The sequence below is a fragment of the Equus quagga genome, chromosome 3 (genome assembly GCF_021613505.1).
Source record: "Equus quagga isolate Etosha38 chromosome 3, UCLA_HA_Equagga_1.0, whole genome shotgun sequence".
Lineage (NCBI taxonomy): Eukaryota > Metazoa > Chordata > Mammalia > Perissodactyla > Equidae > Equus > Equus quagga.
Genome location: NC_060269.1, coordinates 73,917,178 through 73,941,138, shown reverse-complemented (window position 1 = coordinate 73,941,138; position 23,961 = coordinate 73,917,178). Strand labels below are relative to the sequence as shown.

General features: G+C 38.9%; 1 protein-coding gene across 3 annotated transcripts in view; it reads left to right on the top strand.

Annotated features, from left to right (window-relative positions):
• Nucleotides 1-23,647, top strand: part of BANK1 (B cell scaffold protein with ankyrin repeats 1) — a 322,048-nt gene extending 298,401 nt beyond the window's left edge. For all 3 annotated transcript variants that reach the window (XM_046657599.1, XM_046657598.1, XM_046657600.1), the window contains 6 exons: nucleotides 1,769-1,947; nucleotides 13,868-13,931; nucleotides 20,294-20,323; nucleotides 21,338-21,393; nucleotides 22,633-22,697; nucleotides 22,949-23,647. In XM_046657599.1, coding sequence (XP_046513555.1) covers nucleotides 1,769-1,947; nucleotides 13,868-13,931; nucleotides 20,294-20,323; nucleotides 21,338-21,393; nucleotides 22,633-22,692 — 389 coding nt within the window. In that variant the 3' untranslated portion in view covers nucleotides 22,693-22,697; nucleotides 22,949-23,647. The remainder of the gene's footprint in view (nucleotides 1-1,768; nucleotides 1,948-13,867; nucleotides 13,932-20,293; nucleotides 20,324-21,337; nucleotides 21,394-22,632; nucleotides 22,698-22,948) is intronic.
• The last annotated feature ends 314 nt before the right edge of the window (nucleotides 23,648-23,961 follow it).

Below are 23,961 nucleotides of genomic sequence, written 5' to 3'. Positions count from 1 at the left end.
CAGGAGAGATCACGCCGAGACAGCCCGGGGCTCAAGTCCCCTTCAGACACATCAAACCTGCTAGCAAGTACTTGAAACTTCACTTTTCCAGACAAACCAATCCTATCACCATCAACAAATCCTTGTTATTCTAGACTTTGAATGCCCTCCCTGTTCCCAACTCCTTGTCAGTCTGGTCTAGATACAGTCTAGTTGATCTGCTTCTTTCTGGAAGAAGGGCTCCCTGTAGTGAGCGATTTCTCCAGGCTCACGGACAGCTCACTAGTACACAGTGGGGCCCAACCACAATTCTCTCCTTCTAGACATTAGGAGCATATTTGTGGGTTTTGTTCTGGGGGAGTTTTTTGGTGAGGAAGATTGTCCCTGAGCTAACATCTGTGCCAACCCTCCTCTATTCTGTATTTGGGACACCACCACAGCATGGCTTCATGAGCTGTGTGTAGGTTCACACCCAGGATCTGAACCCGAACACCAGGCTGCCAAAGCAGAGTGCACAAACTTAACCACTTAGCCACCAGGCTGGCCCATCTATAGGCATCCGTAGATTTGATGGTGCATAAGACATGCGCTGCCGCTGAGTGACCCGATCCCTCCTGAGAGAATTCATTCAGTGTGTTGGACTTAATAGAAATATATAAATGAGAAAGTACAAACTCCAATGAGTTCTGCCTCCAGGCAAGTAGCACAAGTGTAATGTCATCCAATGACTGTAGGGAGTGACAGGGATTGGGGTAGCCTGGAGAGCACATGGCATCCCTGAAGCCATGCAGGTTCACTTATGTCCTTAAACACCATGTGGGACAAATAAAATGCTGAATTCACCCCGGGCTGCAATTTGCTGCCACCGTGCCTCAGGCCAGTCTCTGGTGTGGCATTAGCAGCCTCACGTGGGAAGCCGGACCATCTAACGTTCTTATTGTGTGGACCAACTTATACTCGGCATGCTCCAAAATCAACTTTTTTGAAAAGGAAGCAGTTCACTACAAAATGACCAGGAATTATTTGTTTTAAATCTTTCAGGAATAAATTTTAAATGATCCTAAACTTCTGTGACAGTTGGATGTTGGTTCAGATCTCTTCCCAAAACTAGAGAGATTATGTTTATTCCACAAAAATATTTATTATTAATAATAATGTTAATATTTATTTACCTTTCTATGTGGCAGGCACTATGCTAAGTATTTTGTTCACATGATTAAAAGTAATCCTCACAACAAGATCATGAAATTGGCACTTCCCACAAGGAGTGCAGGGCAGAATCTTTGCTATTGTTCTTTCTCTCCTTGTCCCTGTGTGTTTGTCAGTGATGACACACATTCTCTTTACCTGTAACACTAGGTGCCAGGCACTACAATCCTTAGAAAGAAACCTGGTAAAAAAAAATTTGTACTGGGGGCTAGCCCGATGGTGCAGTGGTTAAATTCACACATTCCACTTTGGCAGCCCGGGGTTCACCAGTTGGGATCCCAGGTGCGCACACGGCACCACTTGTCAAGCCATGCTTTGGTGGCATCCCACATATAAAGTAGAGGAAGATGGGCATGGATGTTAGCTCAGGGCCAGTCTTCCTCAGCAAAAAGAGGAGGATTGGCAGCAGATGTTAGCTCAGGGCTAATCTTCCTCAAAAAAAAAAAATTTATACTGATTTATTCTGCAAGTGTGCATAGACTGATTAGATCAAGAAACACAAACTGCTTATTTTTTAGAGTGCTTTTTTTGCCAGTTGTTGTCTATTGACTTGTTAAAACACCCTTCCCTGGTGTTGTAGACAGAGCCCGGGTGGAGAGTCAAGCCTTGTCCACAGCAAGAGGCTGCCTGCCTGCCGGGCAGGAAGAGCTCATCCTCCTGCAGGAGAAGGTCAAGAACGGGACACTGTCTGTGGACGAAGCCCTGGAGAAATTTAAACAGTGGCAGGTGGGAAAAACTGGCCTGGAGATGATTCAGCAGGTAATACTGACCCCATCCCTTCTGGAACATTCCCTCACCTGCAGTGATCCTAGCCTCCTTGTAAATGTTTAGTCTTCACAAGAAATACAGATTATTGTTCTTTTGTTTTTCACTAGCCACAGGAATGGGGGGAAAAAAAAAAAAGATGTTTTCAAACTACCAATTAGAAGTTTGAAACTATCCAGACTTTATGTTTACAAACGTTTGGTGGACCGATGCTGGGACGCGGGTATCAGCGCTAACACCCAGGCAGCTGCATGGCTGTCCTCAGAACAGGGAACGTTGTGTGCGTCTTCTTGCTGAAATGAGGGTGACGCTTCTTTACACTTAAGCTGTGCCCAGCCTCCTGAAGAGTGTCCTATGTGGACCAGACTTAAAGGGACGAGAAAACGGATGAAATCATATCATGCAACAGTCCTAAACGAAATGTAATGAATTTTATCTCCTCTTCTCCTCAACTTTTGGGGGGGAAAAAACCCTATATATGTGTCAGTCAGGATTTGCAGAGAAATGATGCCGAGAGTATTAACTTCAGATGAGCTTGTCTTCTATAAATACAATCTACATCCTGAGAGCAAATTAGAGGAGGTGGTTCTGAGATGAGACTGAAAACAAAATAAACCATAAACACCCCGCGACATTCCTGAGTGACGGGTCAGGACCGTCCTCTATTCGTCCCACAGGCCTTCCCTCTCCCCGGATGCGCCCGCAGTGTTTTTCTTATCATCATGGAAAGCCCCAGTGCCTTAGAAACCAGTTCTCGGGCAGCTGTTTGATTAAACGCATTTAATTAGCTAGTTTAGACCAAAGTATAAATAATCATTAATAGCTTAATGTGCCACCATTCCCAAGAGATCATTTTTATTTAAAAACAATGCTTAGGAAATCATTTTTCAATGACAGAAAAATTAGTCCCAGTGGTGAAATTTCAAAGAATGTGGCATATAGGCAGGAGACAGTTGAGGCCAGGGGCGCCCCCAGCACATCTAAGGTCCCTCCGGTCAGGAAGGGCCCATCTCCAGGGCAGCTCTGGCTGTGGGCCGGCGGCGGCACCTGCTCGGATCGGGCCTTGTGCAGCCAGGGCGGCCATTTTACCAAACAAACGCGCACCGTGCCGACCCTGGAGCCCTGCGCCCGCTGGTCGCTCCTCGCCGGAATTACAGCGCTGCTCCTCACCGTGTGCCGAGGCATCTCCATGAGACGTCCCTCCTACCCCAAAACAGGCAACACGTGCTCAAGCGCAGACCTGCAAACCCCTTTGCTAGGACGGCTGGATTAGATAAGCTTTGTTGAAATAAATCTATTGTCCTTCATCCTCCTCAGACCCTTCACTAATAAAGCTTACAAGTTAGAGAAAGCCAAACAAAATGTCTTCTTGGAAATGATTTCGCTACTTGTTTTATTAAATTCTTGGTTGTTTCTATTTTGTTTGTATATTTATATTCAATATTGTGTTAGAAAGAAATTAAGGTGGACCATGCTCACTACAGCAGTGCCCCCTTATCCTCGGGGGGATATATTCCAAGACCCCAGGGGAGGCCTGAAACCTCAGATAGTAGGAACCCCATATATGCTGTGTTTTTTTCCTATGCACACATATCTATGATAAAGTTTAATTTATAAATTAGGCACAGTAAGAGATTAATAACAATAATAATAATAAAATAGAACAATTCCAGCAATAGACTATAATGAAATTACTGTAGATCTTAGCACCTCCGCATATGATTTTTTTTCTTTTCTTACCAAGGCCAGAACTTTCAACATTTCCTTTAAAGGAAGCACTCAGTGGCTTCTTTTTGGCGTATACAAATTGCCAGCATCACTACTCTTGCGCTTTGGGGCCATTATTAAGTAGAATGAGGGCTACTTGTACACAAGCACTTTGATGCCCCACAGTGGATCTGATAACCAAGATGCTGCTAGTGGCTGGGGCGGGTGGTGTGTACAGTGTGGATCCCCTGGACAAAGAGATGATTCACGTCCCAGGCAGTATGGTGCCAGATTTCATCACTCTACTCAGAGCAGTGCACTTTTTTTTTTTTAATTGCAGTAACATTGGATTATAACATTATATAACTTTCGGATGTACATCATAATATATTTCGAATTCTGTGTAGATTACATCATGTTCACCACCCAAAAACTAATTATAGTCCATCCCCTCACATGTGAGCCTAATCACCCCTTTTGCCCTCCCCATTTAGCCTATGGTAACCACCAATCCAATCTCCAACGCTATGTGTTTGTTGTTGTTTTTATCTTCTACTTATGAGTGAGATCATACGGTATTTAACTTTCTCCCTCTGACTAATTTCACTCAGCATAATACCCTCAAAGACCATCCATGTTGTCAGAAATGGCCAGATTTCATCATTTCTTATGGCTGAGTAGTAGTCCATCGTGTGTAAATACCACATCTTCTTTATCCATTTGTCCCTTGATGGGCACCTAGGTTGCTTCCAAATCTTGGCTATTGTGAATAATACTGCAATGAACATAGGGGTGCAAGTATCTTTATGCCTTTGTGTTTTCAAGTTCTTTGGATAAATACCCAGCAGTGGGGTAACTGGATCATATGGTAGATCTATTCTTAATTTCTGAGGATACTCCACACTGCTTTCCATAGTGGCTGCACCAGTTTGCGCTCCCACCAGCAGTGTACGAGAGTTCCCTTCTCTCCACATCCTCACCAACATTTGTTGTTTCCTGTCTTGTTAATTATAGCCATTCTGACCAGAGTGAGGTGATACCTCATTGTAGTTTTGATTTGCATTTCCCTGAGAGCTAATGATGTTGAGCATCTTTTCATATGCCTGTTGGCCATCTGTATATCTTCTTTGGAGAAATCTCTGTTCAAATCTTTTGCCCATTTTTTAATTGGGTTGTTGGTTTTTTTTGTTGTTGAACTGTATGAGTTGTTTGTACATTTTGGATATTAAGCCCTTATCTGATATATGGTTTGCAAATATCTTCTCCTAATTGTTAGGTTGTCTTTTCATTTTGTTACTGCTTTCCTTTGCTGTGCAGAAGCTTTTTGCTTTGATGTAGTCCCATTTGTTCATTTTTTCTTTTGTTTCCCTTGCCCAGTCAGACATGGGACTTGAAAATATGCTGCTAAGACCAATGTCGAAGAGCGTACTGCCTATGTTTTCTTCTAGAAGTTTCATGGTTTTAGGTCTTACGTTCAAATCTTTAATCCATTTTGAGTTGACTTTTGTGCATGGAGTAAGGTAATGGTCTACTTTCATTCTTTTACATGTGGCTGTCCAGTTTTCCCAACACCATTTATTGAAGAGACTCTCCTTTCTCCATCATATGCTCTTGGCTCCCTTGTCAAATATTAGCTGTCCGTAAGTGTGTGGGTTTATTTCTGGGCTCTCGATTCTGTTCCATGCATCTGTGTGTCTGTTTTTGTGCCAGTACCATGCTGTTTGGTCACTATGGCTTTGTAGTATATTTTGAAATCAGGGAGTGTGATACTTCTAGCTATGTTCTTTTTTCTCAGGAATCCTTTGGCTATCAGGGTCTTTTGTTGTTCCATATAAATTTTAGGATTCTTTGTTCTATTTCTGTGAAATATGTTGTTGGAACTTTGATAGGGATTGCATTGAATCTATAGATTGCTTTAGGAAGTATGGACATTTTAACTATGTTAATTCTTCCAACCCAAGAGCACGGAATATCTTTCATTTTCTTTGTGTCTTCAATTTCTTTCAACAATGTTTTATAGTTTTCAGTGTACAGATCTTTCACCTCTTTGGTTAAGTTTATTCCTAGGTATTTTATTCTTTTTGTTGCAGTTGTAAATGGGATTGTATTCTTAATTTCTCTTTCTGCTACTTCGTTGTTAGTGTATAGGAATGCAACCGATTTTTTACAGTGATATTGTATCCCGCGACTTGACTGTATTCCTTTATTGTTTCTAAAAGTTTTTTAGTGGATTCTTTAGGGTTTTCTAGACGTAAAATCATGTTGTCTGCAAAGAGTGACAGTTTCATTTCTTCTTGTCCGATGTGGATCCCTTTTATTTCTTCTTCTTGCCTGATTGCTGTGTCTAGGACTTCCAATAATATGTTAAATAAGAGTGGTGACAGTGGGCATCCTTGCCTGGTTCCTGTTCTTAGAGGGATAGCTTTCAGTTTTTCTCTGTTGAGAATGAAATTTGCTGAGGCTTTGTCATATATGGCCTTTATTATGTTGAGGTATTTTCCTTCTATACCCATTTTATTTAAAGTTTTTATCATAAATGGATGCTGTATATTGTCAAGTGCTTTCTCTGCATCTATTGAGATGATCATGTGATTTTTATTCTTCATTTTATTAATGTGCTGTATTATGTTGATAGATTTGTGGATGTTGAACCATCCCTGCATCCCTGGAATGAAACCCTCTTGATCATGATGTATGATCTTTTTAAAGTCTTGTTGTATTCGATTTGCTAGTATTTTGTTGAGGATTTTTGCATTGATGTTCATCAGTGATATTGGCCTGTAATTTTCTTTTTTTGTGTTGTCCTTGTCTGGTTTTGGTATCAGGATAATGTCGGCTTCATAGAATGACTTAGGAAGCTTCCCTCCTCTTCAATTTTTTGGAAGAGTTTGAGAAGGATAGGTATTAAGTCTTCTTTGAATGTTTGGTAGAATTCACCAGGGAAGCCATCTGGTCCTGGACTTTTATTTTTTGGGAGGTTTTTGATTGCTGTTTCAATGTCCTTACTGGTGTTTGGTCTATTCAGATTCTCTACTTCTTGGTCCAGTTTTGGAAGGTTGTGTGTTTCTAAGAATTTATCCATTTCTTCTAGATTATCCAATTTGTTGGTGGATAGTTCTTCATAGTAATCTCTTGTTATCTTTTGTATTTCTGAGGTGTCCATTGTAATCTCTCCTCTTTCATTTCTGATTTTATTTATTTGAGCCTTTTCTCTTTTTTTCTTGGTGAGTCTAGTTAAGGGTTTGTCAATTTTCTTTATCTTTTCAAAGAACCAGCTCTTGGTTTCATTAATTTTTTCTATAGATTTTTTAGTCTCTATTTTGTTTATTTCTGCTCTGATTTTTATCATTTCCTTCCTTCTGCTGATGTGGGGCTCTGTTTGTTGTTCTTTTTCCAGTACCTTTAGATGCACTTTTAGATTGTCTATTTGGGATGTTTCTTTTTTGTTGAGGTAGGCCTGAATTGCTATAAACTTCCCTCGTAGAACCACTTTTGCTGTATCCCACAGATTTTGGCATGTTGTGTTTTCATTTTCATTTGTCTTCAGGAATTTTTTGATTTCTCCTTTGATTTCTTCATTGACCCAATCATTGTTCAGTAGCATTTTGTTTAATCTCCACATTTTTGTGTCTTTTCTGGTTTTCTTCCTGTTATTGATTTCTAGTTTCATACTTTTGTGGTCAGAAAAGATGCATGGTATTATTTCAATCTTCTTAAATTTATTGAGACTTGTTTTGTGGCCTAATATGTGATCAATCCTGGAGAATATTCCATGTGCATTTGAAAAGAATGCGTATTCTGTGGTTTTTGGATGGAATGTTCTATATGTATCTACTAAGTACATCTGGTCTAATGTGTCCTTTAACGCCAGTGTTTCCTTATTGATCTTCTGTTTGGATGATCTATCCATTGGTGTAAGTGGAGTGTTAAGGTCCCCTACTATTATTGTGTTACTGTCTATTTCTCCTTTTATGTCTGCTGATAATTGCTTTATATATTTAGGTGCTCCTATGTTGGGTGCATAGATATTTACAAGTGCTGTATTTTCTTGTTGGATTGTTCCCTTTATCATTATGTAGTGCCCTTCTTTGTCTCTTGTTATAGTTTTTGTTCTAAAGTCTATTTTATCTGATATAGGTATTGCTACCTGTGCTTTCTTTTCTTTGACATTTGCATGGAATATCTTTTTCCATCCTTTCACTTTCAGTTTGTGAGTGTCTTTAGGTCTGAAGTGTGTCTCTTGTATGCAGCATATACATGGGTCTTGTTTTTTATCCAATTGGCCACCCTATGGCATTTTATTGGAGCATTTAGTACATTGACATTTAAAGTAGCTATTGATAAATATGTATTTATTGATATTTTGTTACTTTTTTTTCTGGGTGTTTTAGTAGTTCTTCTCTGTCCCTTTCTTTTTCTCTTGCTCTCTTCCCTTGTGGTTTGATGGCTTTCTTTACTAATATGTTTGATTTCTTTTGTCTTGCTTATTTGCATACTTATTATAGGTTTCTGACTTGTGATTACCGTGAGGATCCTCTATAGTATTCTATGGATATAACAGTCTATATTGAGTTGATAGACTCTTTAGCTTGACCTCTTTCTAAAAGCTCTACTTTTTCATCCCCTTCTCCCACATTATGTTTTTGAAATCACATATAGTCTCTTGTTTAGTGTGTGTCTATCCATTACCCTCTTATCATTGAAATAGGTGATTTTAGTACATTTGTCTTTTAACATTCATATTATCATCACAGGTAGTTGATCTGCTACCTATACTATATTTTTACCTTTACAAGTGATTTTATTGCCTGGTTTTTTGTTTGTTTTTTTGATAATTTTTTTTAATCTCTATTTGTAGTCATTGCTTTCCCACTTAAATAAGTCCCTTCAGCATTTCTTGCAGAACTGGTTTCTTGGTAATAAACTCGTTTAATTTTTGCCTGTCTAGGAAGTTCTTTATCTCTCGTTCCGTTATGAATGACAACCTTGATGGATAAAGTATTCTTGGCTGTAGGGTTTTTCCTTTTAGCACTTTAAATATGTTGTGCCATTCTGTTCTCGCCTGTAGGGTCTTGGTTAAGAAATCAGCTGATAGCCTTATGGGTTTTCCTTTATATGTCACTTGTGGCCTTTCTCTTGCTGCTTTTAGGATTCTCTCTTTATCTTTAATTTTGGACGTTTTAATTATAATGTGTCTTGGTGTGGGCCTCTTTGGGCCTATCTTGTTTGGAGCTCTCTGTGCTTCCTGTACTTGGATGTCTGTTTTCTTCCCTAGTTTAGGAAAATTTTCATCTATTATTTCTTCAAATAAATTTTCTGCCCCTTTGTGTCTCTCTTCTCCTTCCGGGACACCTATAAGCTGAATGTTAGCATGCTTGATATTGTCCGAGAGTTCCCATAGACTGTTCTCATTCTGTCTAATTCTTTTTTCTCTTGTCTGTTCAGCTAGGGTGATTTCCTCCAGTCTTTCAGCTAGCTCACTGATCCATTCTTCCACATCCTCTACTCTGCTATTGAGTCCCTCTAGTGAATTTTTCATTTCCAGTATTGTATTCTCTATTTCTGATTGGTTCTTTTTTTATATCTTCCAGTTCTTTGCTGGTGGGCTCACTGTGTTCACCCAGTCTTCTCCCAATATCTGTGAACACCCTTCTGATATTTTTTTTGAACTCTTTGTCAAGTAGGTCACTTGTTTCTGTTTCATTTAGTCCCTTTTCTGGGGTTCTGTCCTGTCCCCTTGGTTGGAAAGTATTCCTTTGTCTCCTCATTATGCCTCTTTCTCTGTGCTTATTTCTATGTATTAGGTGAGTCGGCTAATGTCTCCTGATCTTGGAGAAGTGGCCTTATGTATGAGATGCTTTATGAGGCCCAGCAGTGTGCTTCCCTCTCTTCACCAGTCCAGAAGATCCAGGAGTGACTCCTTTGTGGGCTACCTGTGTCCTTCTGCTGTGGCAGGGCTGCTCCCACTGCAGGTACCAGGGAGTCTAGTCTTTCCTTCCCTGGCCAGCTGTTTGTAAATCTGGTTTGGGGAGCCTCAGCACTGCTGGCTACAAAGTCTATCCACAGACTCCTGTTGCAGTTTTCCTCTTAATTGTGTTGGTACCCAGTGTAGCTGGTTGCTAGGCTCAGGGGCTTACAGTTGTAGGCCTCAGGCCTACAAGGCTGTTGTCAGTTCTCTTAGGAGTGCTGCTGAATGGGGCTGGCCCTAGGCTCAGGAGCAGTCAATTGTTTCAGGCTTTGGAAGGTGGGGCTGGTCTTTTTTATGGCTATTTGTGAAGCACAGGTCTTCTACCACTGATAAGCCTCACCCCCCACAGGACCACACACACCATCAACACAGTCCTGATTCATGCACACTTCTCAACCCCCTGGAGCGTACCCTGATGCCTCACTGCAGAGGCCCCCACCTCTCCACCAATGTCCGCCACAGTTCACCTGGTCCTCACACAGACCCTGCCCCACAGAGGCAGACACACTCCCTTGTCTGTAGAGAATCAACACCCAGCCAATGCAGGCTGAAAAGTAGCCTGAGGGCTTGCTGTTAGGTGGGGCCAGTCCCTAGGGCAGGTTGCCTGCCATGGCTGAACTGGATTAAATCTGTGCTCTAGTGGGTGTGGCAGACCTCTGGGCGAACAGGCCAAGGGAAGAACCTCAACGGCACCCACTGGGGTCTGTGTCAGCACGCCTCGACCAAGTCAGAACAATGGCCCCCACGAATGTCTCAGTCTCCAGAGAGGTCCCTCCTCTCACCGAGATGCCCCCAGAGCCCAGCAGGTGAGTCTTATTTCACCAAAGGACTGTCAGCCTTCTCTCTGGTGATGTTAGTTTGCTGCAATGAGTGAGTTTGTGCGTGGGCCCTTTAAGACCAGATCTTTTCGGCTTTTGGCTGATAGCTTTCCTGGGGGTGTCCTCCCTGCAGTCAATAGCCAGCAAAGTCAGACAGTAAGACCCCCATCTCAGCTAGACTGTGTCTGAAGGATGCATATAGCAGTATCGGCCCCAATCCGGACCTCACTCCTCCAGGGAGGGCTGCGTACCTTAGGGTGGCTCCCGCCTGGCCAGCTGAGAAGCTCTGCTGCTCCCAAAGGTGGCTTTTTCCTCTCCAGCAGGAATTTCTGCCGGTTCTGCCTTAGTCAGGAGTGTTCCTTGTTGTGGGAGTTCTTTTTATCCAGTTTTCAGTTTTCAATCCGGGATAATTTTTCCAAAAATAGTTGTAACCTGGTTGTGTTCATGGGAGGAGATGAGTTCAGAGTCTGCTTACACCGCCATCGCGATGAGATCTCGCCAGTGCACAATTTAAAACTTATGAGTTGTGTATTTCTGGAATTTTCCACTTAATATTTTTGGACCGTGATTGACTGCAGGGTGACTGAAACTGCGAACAGCGGAACCGTGCATAAGAGGGGGACTACTGTCCTTCGAGACTGATCTGATGTATCTAACATATAGGGACAATAGGATAATGGATATGGTTAGTGTTTATGCAAAACAAAACAAAAAAATTAACATAAGTGCAAGAACAGGCACAAAGGCTACCTCCCAGAAGAGCCACAGGTCAGTGATTCTGACTGAATACTGTTCAAGGAATCAGTCTTTTTCCCTTTTTTCCCAGCTTTATTGAGATATAATTGACATACAACATTGTGTAAATTTAAGGTGTACAAAGTGTAGATTTGACACACTTATATATTGCAAAATGCTTATACCACCATAGCATCAGCTAACAGCTCCATCATGTCATATATTACCATTTCTTTTTTGGGGTGAGGACACAATATCTACTCCTTTAGCAACTTTCAAGTATATAATACAGTACTGCAGTTTCTATAATCACCAAGCTGTATGTTAGGTCCACAGAACTTATTTATCTTATACTTGGAAGTTTGTACTCTTTGACCAACACCTCCCCTTTTCCCCCACTCCCCCATCCCTGGTAACCACCATTCTACTCTCTGTCTCCAAGAGTTTAGCTGTTTTAGATTCCGTGTATAAGTGACATCATACAGTATGTCTTTCTCTCTCTGACTTTTTTCACTTAGCATACTACCCTCAAGCTTCGTTCATGTTCATGCAAATGGCACAATTTCCTTCTTTCTCATGGCTTAACAATATTCCAATCTTCTTTCTATCCTATCACATCTTCTTTATCCATTCATCCATTGACAGACTTAGGTTGTCTTCATATCTTCGCTATTGTAAATAATGCTGCAGTGCACAATATCCTGTTTTCATTTCTTTTGGGTGTATACCCAGAAGTGGGCTTGCTGGATCATATGGTAGTTCTATTTTTAGTTTTTTAGGGAACCTACATGCTGTTTTCCATAGTGGCTGCACAAGTTTCCATTCCCACCAACAGTGCACAAAGGTTCTCTTTTGTCCACATCCTGCCAGCACTCATTTCTTGTCCTTTGATGATCACCGTTCTAGCAGGTGTGAGGTGATATCTCATTGCGGCTTTGATTTGCATTTCCCTGATGATTAGTGCTGTTGAGGACCTTTTTATATACCTATTGGCCATTTGTTTGTCTTTTTTGGAAAAATTTCTATTCAGTTCCTCTGCTCATTTTCTAACCTGATTATTTGGTTTTTGCTATTGGGGTAAATGAAGTCTTTGTATATTTTGGGTATTCACTCCTTATCAGATATATGATTTACAAATATTTTCTCTCATTCTGAAGGCTGCTTTTTCAGTTCATTGATTGCTTCTTCTGATGTGCTTTGAGATTGATGTCGTCCTACTTGTTTATTTTTGCTTTTGTTGCTTGTGCTTCTGGATGTCATATCCAAAACATCGTTGCCAACACCAACATCAAGAAGCTTTTTCCCTATGTTTCCTTAGTCAGTCCTTAACATGAGGGCCTGGACAACAGTCAGAACAACAAAAAAATGAATGTTCTCCCTGTTTTCCCAACATATGCACACTCACGCTCATTCCCATACACTTTTCACTATTACTCTTGTAGTTTACAAAAATATTCATTTGTATGCTAAGGATGAATCTATCAAAGAGATAACTGTGAAATTATGTTATTATTGGCAGAGGTATCATCCTAGGAAAATACCACAAAAAATTTAACACAAACATAGAGTTAGTAATAGAAGTTTTCTAGAATAATGAGGACCCATGTGGAATCGCTGAAGGTGAGATGATAGAGAGATGAAAACTTTATCTTTCACTTTTGTCACTGCTGCTAAAAACTGGTGGTGATGAAGTGGAAAATGTAAGGACTGTGGAGTCAAACGGGCCTGAATTCAGATCTACACTTCATCATTTTCCAGCTGTGTGACCTATAGAGTATCTTAATCCCTGGTGTTCAGGTTCCTTGTCTGCAAAACAAGAATAATTATACACATATCTGGAAGTGGCTGTGTGAGTTGATGTATAAAATCCCTTTCACCTTCTCTGACCCACAATGGCCCTTCAATAATCGCTGAGCGCCTAAAGAAGAACGTTTGCTCCACTCGTAGGAGAGGATCTCTAAGGCAATGAAAACAACTCTCTAGTTAGGAAATGTGGTGTCTAGGTTTCAGCAGAAACACTTAGGAGAAATTGCTACTACTAGGTTCTCTTCTAAAAGGGGATTTTTGAATGTGAGCTTGTTTTACGTTTTGGTTAAATTGATAACATGTTAAATGTAGAATATTTCGAAAGCAAAGAAAGATCAGAAATGAGCTAAGGGGAATCCCCTTAGGTACCATTTACTCCCCAATCCCTAGTTGATTGGAAGGATTTCTTAGTTCTTAGGAGGAATTCCTAGGAAGGATGGTGCCCTACTGAGGCTGGAGTTGGACTCAGACACCAGCAAATCCCCATTGTGTCACCCTCCTGCTTTTGGGCACCAAATAGCCAGTGTAGACTTCTCAGGTGTTAGATTGGGAAAACAGCTCCCAAATGAACTGGGCTCTGGGTTCCAATCCTGACTCTACCACTTATAACTGTGATTTGGGAAAGCTACTTAGCCTGTCTGTATCTCAGTTTCCATGTATGTAAAATGAGAAGAAGACAGTTTCTATCCACTTCATGAAGTTGTGAGGATTAAGTAAGATAATACATGTAATGTAGCAAGGATGATGATTGGGACATTGTGAGTACCAAATGGGTAGTAAGTAGTCAGGTGATGCTGGTTATAGTAGTTGATATTTTCATCTTGATCCATGACAAATTTGTAAATCTTGACTTCTGTATCCTGGTTGTTTCCTCATTAAGGAAAAACTACGCCAACTACGAGATTGCATTATTGGGAACAGGCCAGAGGAAGAAAATGTCTTTGGTAAGTAAAATTTGCCTAGTATTCAAAAATGTTAGTAATGAAGTGGAAAATGCAAGGACTGTGGAGTCAAACAGGCCTGAATTCAGATCTACACTTCATCACTTCCCAGCTGTGTGACCTGTAGAGTGTCTTAATCCCTGGTGTTCAGGTTCCTTGTCTGCAAAACAGAATAGTTATACACATATCTGTAAGCGGTTATGTGAGTTAACGTATAAAATACTTTTCACCTTCTCTGACCCATAATGGACTTTCAATAAACACTAGTTACTTTCTTTCCTTTGATTTCTCTGTAAGTTGCAAATAAGATAATTCTGTTCCAGTTTTTTTATATCAGTCATTATATAAAGTATTGAATTATTAAGGAGTCATACTTTTTTAATAAAGTAGAATATTCTCAATATAATCAGTTAGCACAATTGTCCACATGTGGATCATTTTAAATTGTAAATCTCAGGTTGCTTTCTCCTGCAGCTAGTGTGCCTGTTGGTGATGAGATTCCCCTTGCTAATAATTAACAATTGCTCTCAGGGGGAGAAAAGACTCATTTTAATGTTAACATAAACCAAACATTATTAAGATGGTAAATCTTCTCCAAAGATAAACAACACATTCCAAAATTGAGAATAAATTATGTTGCCATTATCTGACCATTCTTTCCCCCATCCCTATCCCTGCATAGATCATTAAAAACGAACAACCACTAGCAAAACTGCAAAACTTGAAAGTTTCCATCCCTTCCATTTTCAATAATATTGCAAAGCTTTCAGTTGGTGCTTCATGTTGAAATGCACCCTGTTAAAATTCATTTTCTTTTCAAATATTGGGTAGTTATCTGCTTTTCCATAGAGAGTTCTTTAAGATCTCTTAGATGTTTTCTATAGCTGAAATATACTTTCTAAAATAACTAAGATCATAAACACAGGACTAATTTACAGATAACTGACTTCTACAGTTATGTATTCTAATGTGAAATAAGATTCAGATTTTAACAAAGTATAAAAATAGAAAATATGTTAATAATTTTGCTTAGGAACCTTAACTAGTAGTAGCTAATTTTTATTGACTATCTACTATATGCTTAATATTATCTTATTTGTTCTTACAATAACCCTTTGAGGTAGGCATTAGTCCCAACTTATAAATAAGGAAACTGAGACTCTGCGAAACTAAGAAGCCCAAAGGCACACAGATTAGAAACTACAGCCTATTTCTATTTGAAGCCAAAGTCAATGCTCTTAACCATTCCATTAGGAATCAACTAGTTCCCCTTCCAATCAAAATGGAATGAGTAGTACCAACAAATACTCCCACTGGACAGAACACTAATACTTGGCAAAAATATGAGGCAACTGATTTCAGAGAGTGGATAATGGGCAGCCTAGGACTATAATCCCAGAGATGAAGTTTATGAGGAGGCTCTCATGATTGCCCAGGAGATGGATTTCCTGCCTACAATCTGTGCAAAGCAAGGCAGTCTTGTCGAACTGAAAAGGCAAAGATCAAAGGTCAGGGCAGCCAAAACTGCTGGAATGTATGTGATGGGTCATTGAAAAGGAGGTAACTGTGCAGAGAGGTAGCCCCGGAGGGAGTGAGGGACTCCACAAGCCGGTGGCTGAGAAGTGAGCTGTACACGTGCAGGGCAAAAATCACTCAAGACATACAAGACAGCAGCTTCTGGGCATTGAAAGCAGAACAGGGACACTAGAGTTTGAGCAGAGCCAGGAAAAAGCTGTTCTGGGAATGTTTGAGTTCCTGCCCTGCCGAGACGGAAAGATCTCCTTATACTTTATCAAATCACCTGGCATCCCGCTATGACATCCAAGAGATTTAATGAGTAAGGACCATGATTTAGAGTAAAACCTACTCTAGAGCTGCCCTAATAAAGCCTAAAACCAAGCCCCGACAAGATCCACATGGAAGACAATTTGTGGGCTCAGACCCATTGAGGGCCTTAGAAAACCCCTTGGGCTTTCTATAGGTCAACACTGAAAAAAGCATGAAGTCAAGACTACAGAAGTTCATGCCAGTAATCAAACTGCTTGCTAAAATTAGAGTCTATACTTATCAGAGGAATATAACAGAATCCAGAATATATAACAGATTTTCTGTGATGTCAAGTATCAATTAAAAGAAAATATACAAAGATATAGGAAAATGTAATTCATAGACAAGAAAAAGAAAGCCATCAATAAAAACTGAAACTGAGATGGTCCCATTATTGATCTTAAAGCAGCTCGTATAAACATAATTAAATTAATGAAAAATATGGTTTTAAGAAGTGAATAAATAGGGAATCTCAGAAGAAAAACTGAAACTATATAAAAGAACCAAAGGAAACTGTAGAAATTAAAATTACAATAAAAGAAGTGAAAAATTTATCAGATGAGCTTATCATCAGATTGGATAAAGCAAAACTAAGAGTTAATGAACTTGAAGACAGATCAAGAGAAATTATCCAATATGGTGAACAGGGAGACAAAAAACTAAAAATGAACAGAGCATCAGGGACACACAGGACAATAAAACACAGTCTAGCATACTTGTAATTACAGTGCCAGAGGAGAAAAAAGTGAGTTTGGGACAAAACATTTTAAAAGAAATGATGGCCCAAAACGTGATAAATTTAATGTAAACCACCAGCATACATACTTTGAAGTTCCAAGAACTTCAAAAGTCCCCAATTAGCATAGCTGTTAAGAGAACTACATCTAGATAACTCCTAGTCCAACTGCTTCAAGCCAAGGTAAAGTGAAATTCTTGAAAGTAACCAGAGAAAAAAAAGACACGTTACATATAGAGGAAAAAGAATAAGAATATTCTCTAATTTCTTATCAGAAACAATAAAATAAATACTAGAGAATGTCATATAGGATAAAGGAGATATTAATTAACAGAAATTCAGATCCACACCAAGGAATAAAGATCACTGAAAATTACACAAAGCATGTAGATATAAAACATTATGTTTTCTTTCTTCTCACACATTATTTCAAAGACAAGTGTTTAAAGCAAAATAATAGCACTTAAGTTGGGGATTAAAACTTATGAAGAAGGAAGAGGTATGAAAACAACCACACAAAGACAGAGGGTGCAGATAAGTGGACTTCTGTGGTCACAAAATGTTTATACGGTGAAGCTCAAAGTCTGGAATGTAAAGAAACAGGTATAAAGAAGAGGAAAGGATAAGGCGGGAAGGATGAGGTAAAGAGGTCCACTCCTGCTAAGTTAAGGATGCATATTTTAGTTATAAAGCCATCACTAAAAAGTAAAGAAGAAACTAATAGAGGAAATAAAATCAAATGGAGCACTAAAAAGCTGTTTGAATCACCAAAAATAAAGCAGGAAAGTAGAAAAAGAGGAGCAAACAAAATGGATAAGTAAAAAATCAAGAACAAGATGGTAGCATGAAACTGAGACACATCAATAATTATGTTAAATGTAAATGGATTAGATATTTCATCTAGAAGGTAGACATTTTCAGTTAGGATAAAAAAGCAATACCCAAATTTATGCTGCCTAAAAGCTACGCATTTTAAATGGAAGACACAGAATTTTCCATGCAAACGGTAAGCATAGGAAAGCTGGCATGGCTATATGGATATAAGACAAGATAAATTTCAATACAAAGAGTATTATAAGAGATAGAAGAAGCTGTTGCAAAATGATAAAAGGGCAATCCACTAGGAAGAAATAAAAATCCTAAATATACTTTATCTTGCATATGTATTTATGCGTTTTTTAAAAACTCATGTAGCAAAATTGGATAGTACTCAGAGATGTTTTCACCTCTTTCTGAGTAGCTGACAGAATAAATGGACAAAAGTCAGTAACAACACAGAAGATCTAGACAACACTTATCAACTAACTGGACCCCTCATTGACACTTACAGAAGAAGACATCAAAAATTCAGAATACATGTTTGTTTAAGGTGTACACGGAAGGTTCACCAAGACAGAACACACGTTCAGCTAGCAAAAAAGTTTCAACAAATTTCAAAAGATTCAAATCTTCAGAGTATGTTTTCTGAAAGATTCAGTCTTCTCAATCTTACATTCTCTTACCAAAATGGAAATAAATTAGAATTTAAGAAATTAGGAAAAATCTCTCAAAATAGATAAGAATTAAATACAGCATTTCAAAATATCCCATGGGTCAAATAAGAAATCACAGGAAAATATTTCAACCTGAATGATAATGAAAATACAACATATCAAAATTTGTGGCATGCAGCTAAAATAGTAGTTAGAGGTAAATTTATGGCTATAAATATTATAGCAGAAAAGATGAAAAGCTTAAGATCAATGATCTAAATTTCACTTTGGGAACCAGAAAATGAACAGCAAACTAAATCCAGAAAGAGGTATGAGGGAAAAAATAATAAACATCAGATCAAACATCAATGAAAAATGAAAGAGATGAACAATAGTGAAAATAAAAAATTAGTGATTTGAAAACAACTAAAATTGATAAGCGAATGGCAAAATGATCACGGAAAAAAAGAGAAAACAAGAGTTACCTATATCAGGAAAATAAAGTGAGGCTATCACAACAGATCCTACAGACTTTAAAAAGATACTAAGAAAATATAATTAATTTTTTGCCAATATATTTAACAACTTAGACAAAAACGACAAATTAATTAAAAGACAAAACTGACTCAACAAAACCCTACACTATCTGAGTGTACTTCTTTGTATAGTTCTAAGTTTTAGAACTTTGTTAATATTTCATATATTCAACAAACAAAGATGGGGCTGGGAAAGGGGCAAAATGGAATATAAGCAGGAGAATTTGAAGCTAGTGGTATTATGAATAAATAACATATTCACACTGAAGGGAGATAGAAAAAAAAACTAACACATAAATTTAGAAAACAGTATATTCTAAGGATAAAAATAAAGGAAAAAACAGTATATATAAAAATGGTATTCTATACTTCAGTTAGTAGAGCTTATTTCTCTACCGGGATATAGTTTAGCAATTTCAAAACAACTTTATGTGTGTTCTAGGGCTGAGTAAACAAATAAATGTGTATGGATAATGAAAGCCAGATCTCCTTTTGTCAGAGAAAGGAATTACAACTGAGAAAGAAAGAAGGTTGGAATGAATCTTGTGGTGTTGGCCTGGAATCAGAGGTTAAAGTCTAACAACTCATGGCTATTAACATGTATTACAGGTAGATACAGAAATATAGTTGTAAGTGTAAACTGTACATTTCCTTGGCTCTGTCTGCTGAAGGGACCTAGAAGCAATGACAGCCCAGCACCGATGGGCACTTCCAGCACCTAGATCTTAGTTTACAAAAACAAAGGGCCAATAGGCTTGTGAAAATATGCTCAACACCATTCATCATCGGGAAAATGCAAATTAAACTACAACGAGATACCAATACACGGGTATAATGGCTAAAATTTTTAAATATTGTCAAAATTAAATGATTAAGACATGGAACCACTGGACGTGCATTGCACGCGCTGCTGATGGGAGCATAAACTGGTGTGATGACTTTGGAAAAGTGAAGTGTGGACTTACTATCCAGCCTAGACAACCCACTCCTAGGCATTTTTCCCAAAAAAAATGAAAGCATATGTGCATCCAAAGACTTGCTTACAAAAGTTCATAGCAGTTTCATTTATAATAGCAAAACTGGGAACAAGCCAAATGTTCTATAGAAGAATGCATAATTATATTGTGGTATACTCATACGATGGAATACTACTTAGCAATAAAAGAGAATATCTATTGTTATACACCACAACATGAGTGAATCTCACAGATATGACACTGAGTGAAAGATGGCGGACAAGAGGAGTACGTACTGTAAGATTCCCTTTGTCTGGAATTCCGGGTAAAGCTAATCTCTAGAGACAGAGGTCAGATCAGGGGTCACCAAGGGTGGTAATGATGTGAGGACTGACGTAAGAGGGCACGAGGGAATGTCCTCTATCCTGACTGGGGTGATAGGCACGTGGCTGTATAGATTTGTCAAAACTCATCAACCTGTACTCTTACAAATGTCTGAATTTTACTGTATGTAGCTATTCCTGAATAATGTTAATTCCATAAAAGAATGGAGGAGCTCAGGCTAAAAGAATATCAAAGCAGAGCAGCAAGCTTTTACTGTGTCAAATGTATCTAAAATCAAAATACCTTGGGACAAGTGTTGGGAGGAAAAAAGACTAACGTAATAAAAGACATGGGTTCACACTCAGTGGCCAGAGGTTAGTATTCTTTAAATCAGACTGTGAAACTTCATAGTCACCTCAAAGACCAGAAGTAGTCAACCAATAAACAGAAGAGAGCTTAGGAGAAATATTGGGCAAAACTCAGTAGAATGTGCTTTTTTTTTTTTGTCTTCTAGATAAGCTCACCATTGTGCACCATCCAAATGGTAAGTTTTTAGTATTTACTGAAGAATTTTGGATTAAAACAAAGCAGTTAGTACACCAATTTAAATATTAATGTAAACCTAATATGATTAGGCAGGTCAGTGTAAAACTCACATAGATTTTATATTTATGTGCAAAACCACTTGACATCCAACATAGACATGCGGTGAATCCACAGCAGCAATGCTAGAGGTACTGTGATGTGGGAACAGAGGATGTGCTTCCAATTCTGATCGACCTGGCTCTTCACGGCTCACTAGTTGTGACCCTTGGCAAGTCACTTAAGTTCTTTAGGCCTCAGTTTCCTCGTATGTTAGAATGTAGATAAGAATTCTGCTGTGGGGAATTGTTCTAAGACTGATGATGGTATATGGAAATGGCGGCTGATGATAGAGCTATTGATAAGTGGGAGTTACTGATGGAGCAAATGAAAGCAGAACAACGCTTGAGAAAGTGGTTCCCTTTAGTGCGATGGGGAGGAATGTGTGCTGCACGTTGCGAGGGCACAGAGGAACTGGAGGCCAGCTAGGGAGCTGCTGGATAAGCCAGAAGCAGCTGTCAGGCCTGAGCCTCAGCACTGACTGTGGGAATGCGAAGCACTTCAACCCCGTGCGGGGCTGGAATGAAAAACGGAAAGCCTATGGTACAGGCAGGAGGGGCAGGTAGCATGGGCCAATGGGGATAGGAGGAGCCAGGTCTCATACAAATGTGCTCTGCGATTGGCTGATCCTGGTAAGCGGGGAAAAGAAAAAGGAGATTATTACTCAAAGGTGTTGGATTGTTTCTGAGCTGAACCAACTCCTCAGTGTCCTAACCAAGTCAATCTGTATGGGTAGGAGAAATTCAATGCATACTTGCCAAGGATGCCTTTTCAATATGCCCTTTTTATCTCTTTAGTAATTTTTCTCTTTACTCATGTGCTACTCTTTGCACATATATATTTTGTAAGTGCTGAATAAATGAATCATTAAATGTCTGAATGACTGAAGAGATAGTAACAGAGTTTGTATTTCTAGGTAATGAAAGTGTCCACAATGAAAATATGTCACATAGCATGCCCTTCGGCAATAAGGTAGGTTGTGTTTATCTTAATTTTTATAAAATGCAAAAAGAAGAACTTCCTTTTTTTTGAAAAAGAACATAAGAGCCTTTTATCCTGATTATGCTTTGAAGCATTCGATCAAATATGAACAAAATAGGTTACATAGGCATTTGTGTGCAAAATCCATGAGCAGTAATTGAAAGAAGTAAAGCAAAGAAGGAACTCAAAGGAAAAAGGCACCAAGATGAAAGTGTGTCTGAATTCACCATGGTCAGACCCAATAAATCTCAGAACAGTTATGAGTACATCTCCTTTAGCGATAGCAATACAGTGTGTCTATTTGAACCAGAGTGTATATAGCCCCTGGAGCCTAGTTATAGGAAAAAATATCATGCCCAAATATCGTTCATGTAAATATGCATTACTTTACATTATAAAGTTAACTGAAAATAAATTGCTAACAAGAAGCCAAAAATAACATTAAGCAAAGACAGCAGCAATTGAAAACCAAGACCAGTTCAAGACGACACTGATAATGTCCTGAGCACAAACTTTTCTTCATAAAAATCATATTATTCCAACCATCTACATATGTGATGTACGAAATTTGCACTTTTAGCCAGGGACATGTGGCAGCCGTATTTCTTGCTAAAATCCGGAATTAGAGCCCTGGGTAAGTTTTCATAGTGAACCCATTTTAGTTTACCAAATTTTAGTAACCCTTTAGGTTCTCTTATGTTTCAAGTAAATCATAAGTAATCGTAGAAGTCATTCACCCTTAAGAAATGATTGAAGTATTTGCATTTCTGGATCATTCTATGACCCACCCATGAGCTATAGACTAATGAGCCTGCAGTATATAGACTCATTAGACTCATTGGACTGTAGCAGAATTGTTGGGTGCTGCCTAGGCCCGGGAGTTTATGAAAATATCTTTGCCAGACACAGACCCTTCCACGGCATCTGGAGCGCCACAAGCCTGGCATTTTTGTTTGAGAGCAAGATTTTGGATAAGAGGAAAACCATGCAAATTCCACTGCTCACGCTATTCTCCCTCGAAATGGGAATCAAATTTGAACTCCAGGACTGCGTTGCGGTTGAGTTCTGTAGTGGTTCTTTCCTTTTAAGATGGAGGATCGTCTTGCCCGTTGCCTCCACCACGGTGTTTTGCCGTGACTGTGAAAGGCTGCTATGACTTCGTCAAGTTTCTTTGTTCAGCCTTAATATGGAGAAATGCTAGCTCTTTATCTTTTTGATTTTTTTCCTTAGCTTCCTGCTCGACTCCAAGTTGAAAAGGAATTTGGCTTCTGTTGCAGGAAGAATCACTGAGGAAGGTAAATATCAGCTGTATTTTTTAGAACCTAGAGCGGGCATATTGGGGACTTGAAGGAATCATTTGTCTAGAAAACAGAATACTTTAAATATTTCATTATCTTCTTCTGAAAGGGTAAACATATGTATTTTTCAAGCTAAAGGTGATTGTTCCTTAGGAAGATTTATGTATAGGGGTGATTTTATGCTAGCTAATCAATTTCGATTGATGATCCATTATTCCCTAATACATTTCCTGTGATCTCATTTTCAGGTTATTATATGAATGAAATGCAAGAATCTGCAGACACTGTGCTCCCTGGGTGAAGCAAGCTTGCATTTGGACTGCCTGCTGTCTTCAGGGCAAATCTGTACTCTGCAGGCAAAAGCAGTCCTCTGGCTTTCCGCATTTGTTGTGGCCACAATTTATTGGCATTGTACCTGCCTTGGATGGGTATATAGAGATTAAAATTGAATGCCATAGAGCAATTGCATTCTTTGAAAATTCTTGTATTTTACAGTGCACTTTGCCACTGAGGCAGCTATGTCCCATTTTGAAAATTAAAGGAAAACGAGAGCAGAGGAGTAAATGCTCTGGAGCAAAGTTATTTGGCCTGTTTGAGGCACTAACCTTGAGAGTGTACTCCTCCCATCCTTAGAATAAACCATGATAACACAAATTTGTTTAGGACATATTTGCCTTTTAAACTGTTGGTCCATTTTCCAAATTTCTCGCATTCAGAGCTCTAATTATTATTGTCACATCATGTGTGCGGAAACCTCCCCTTATTTAGTGCTTATTTGCATATAACCCTGAGAACATTCTATTTTTCTGTACTCATTTTAATATACATTTCTATAACCCGTATTCCTTATTAAAAGGCTTCCAATTTCCTCAACTTATTTTTTGGAAACAATTTACTAGCCTAGAATAGAATACAGTTTTACCATTCTGTGATTTCCATGCACAATTTCTGCAAATAAAATGAATGTTTAAAGCTATATCTGACTTTTCAAAATCAATACATAAGAATTAACCACTAAATTCATCTTCCTACCAGTTTTCAGAGAGAAGTCTACCAAAATTTAAAAAAATAAAATAAACGTGATTAATTTCACCATGTAGAGCCCATAAGGTAAACACAAACAATTTTTTCTGGCAATGTCTATTTAAAGTGGGTCTGCCAAACATTGATCATAGGTCTCTCAAGACTGTGAACATTCTCAAATAAGCTCAAGTTTTACAAAATAATACATTAGTTGGATTAATCCCTAAGAGAAGGTGCT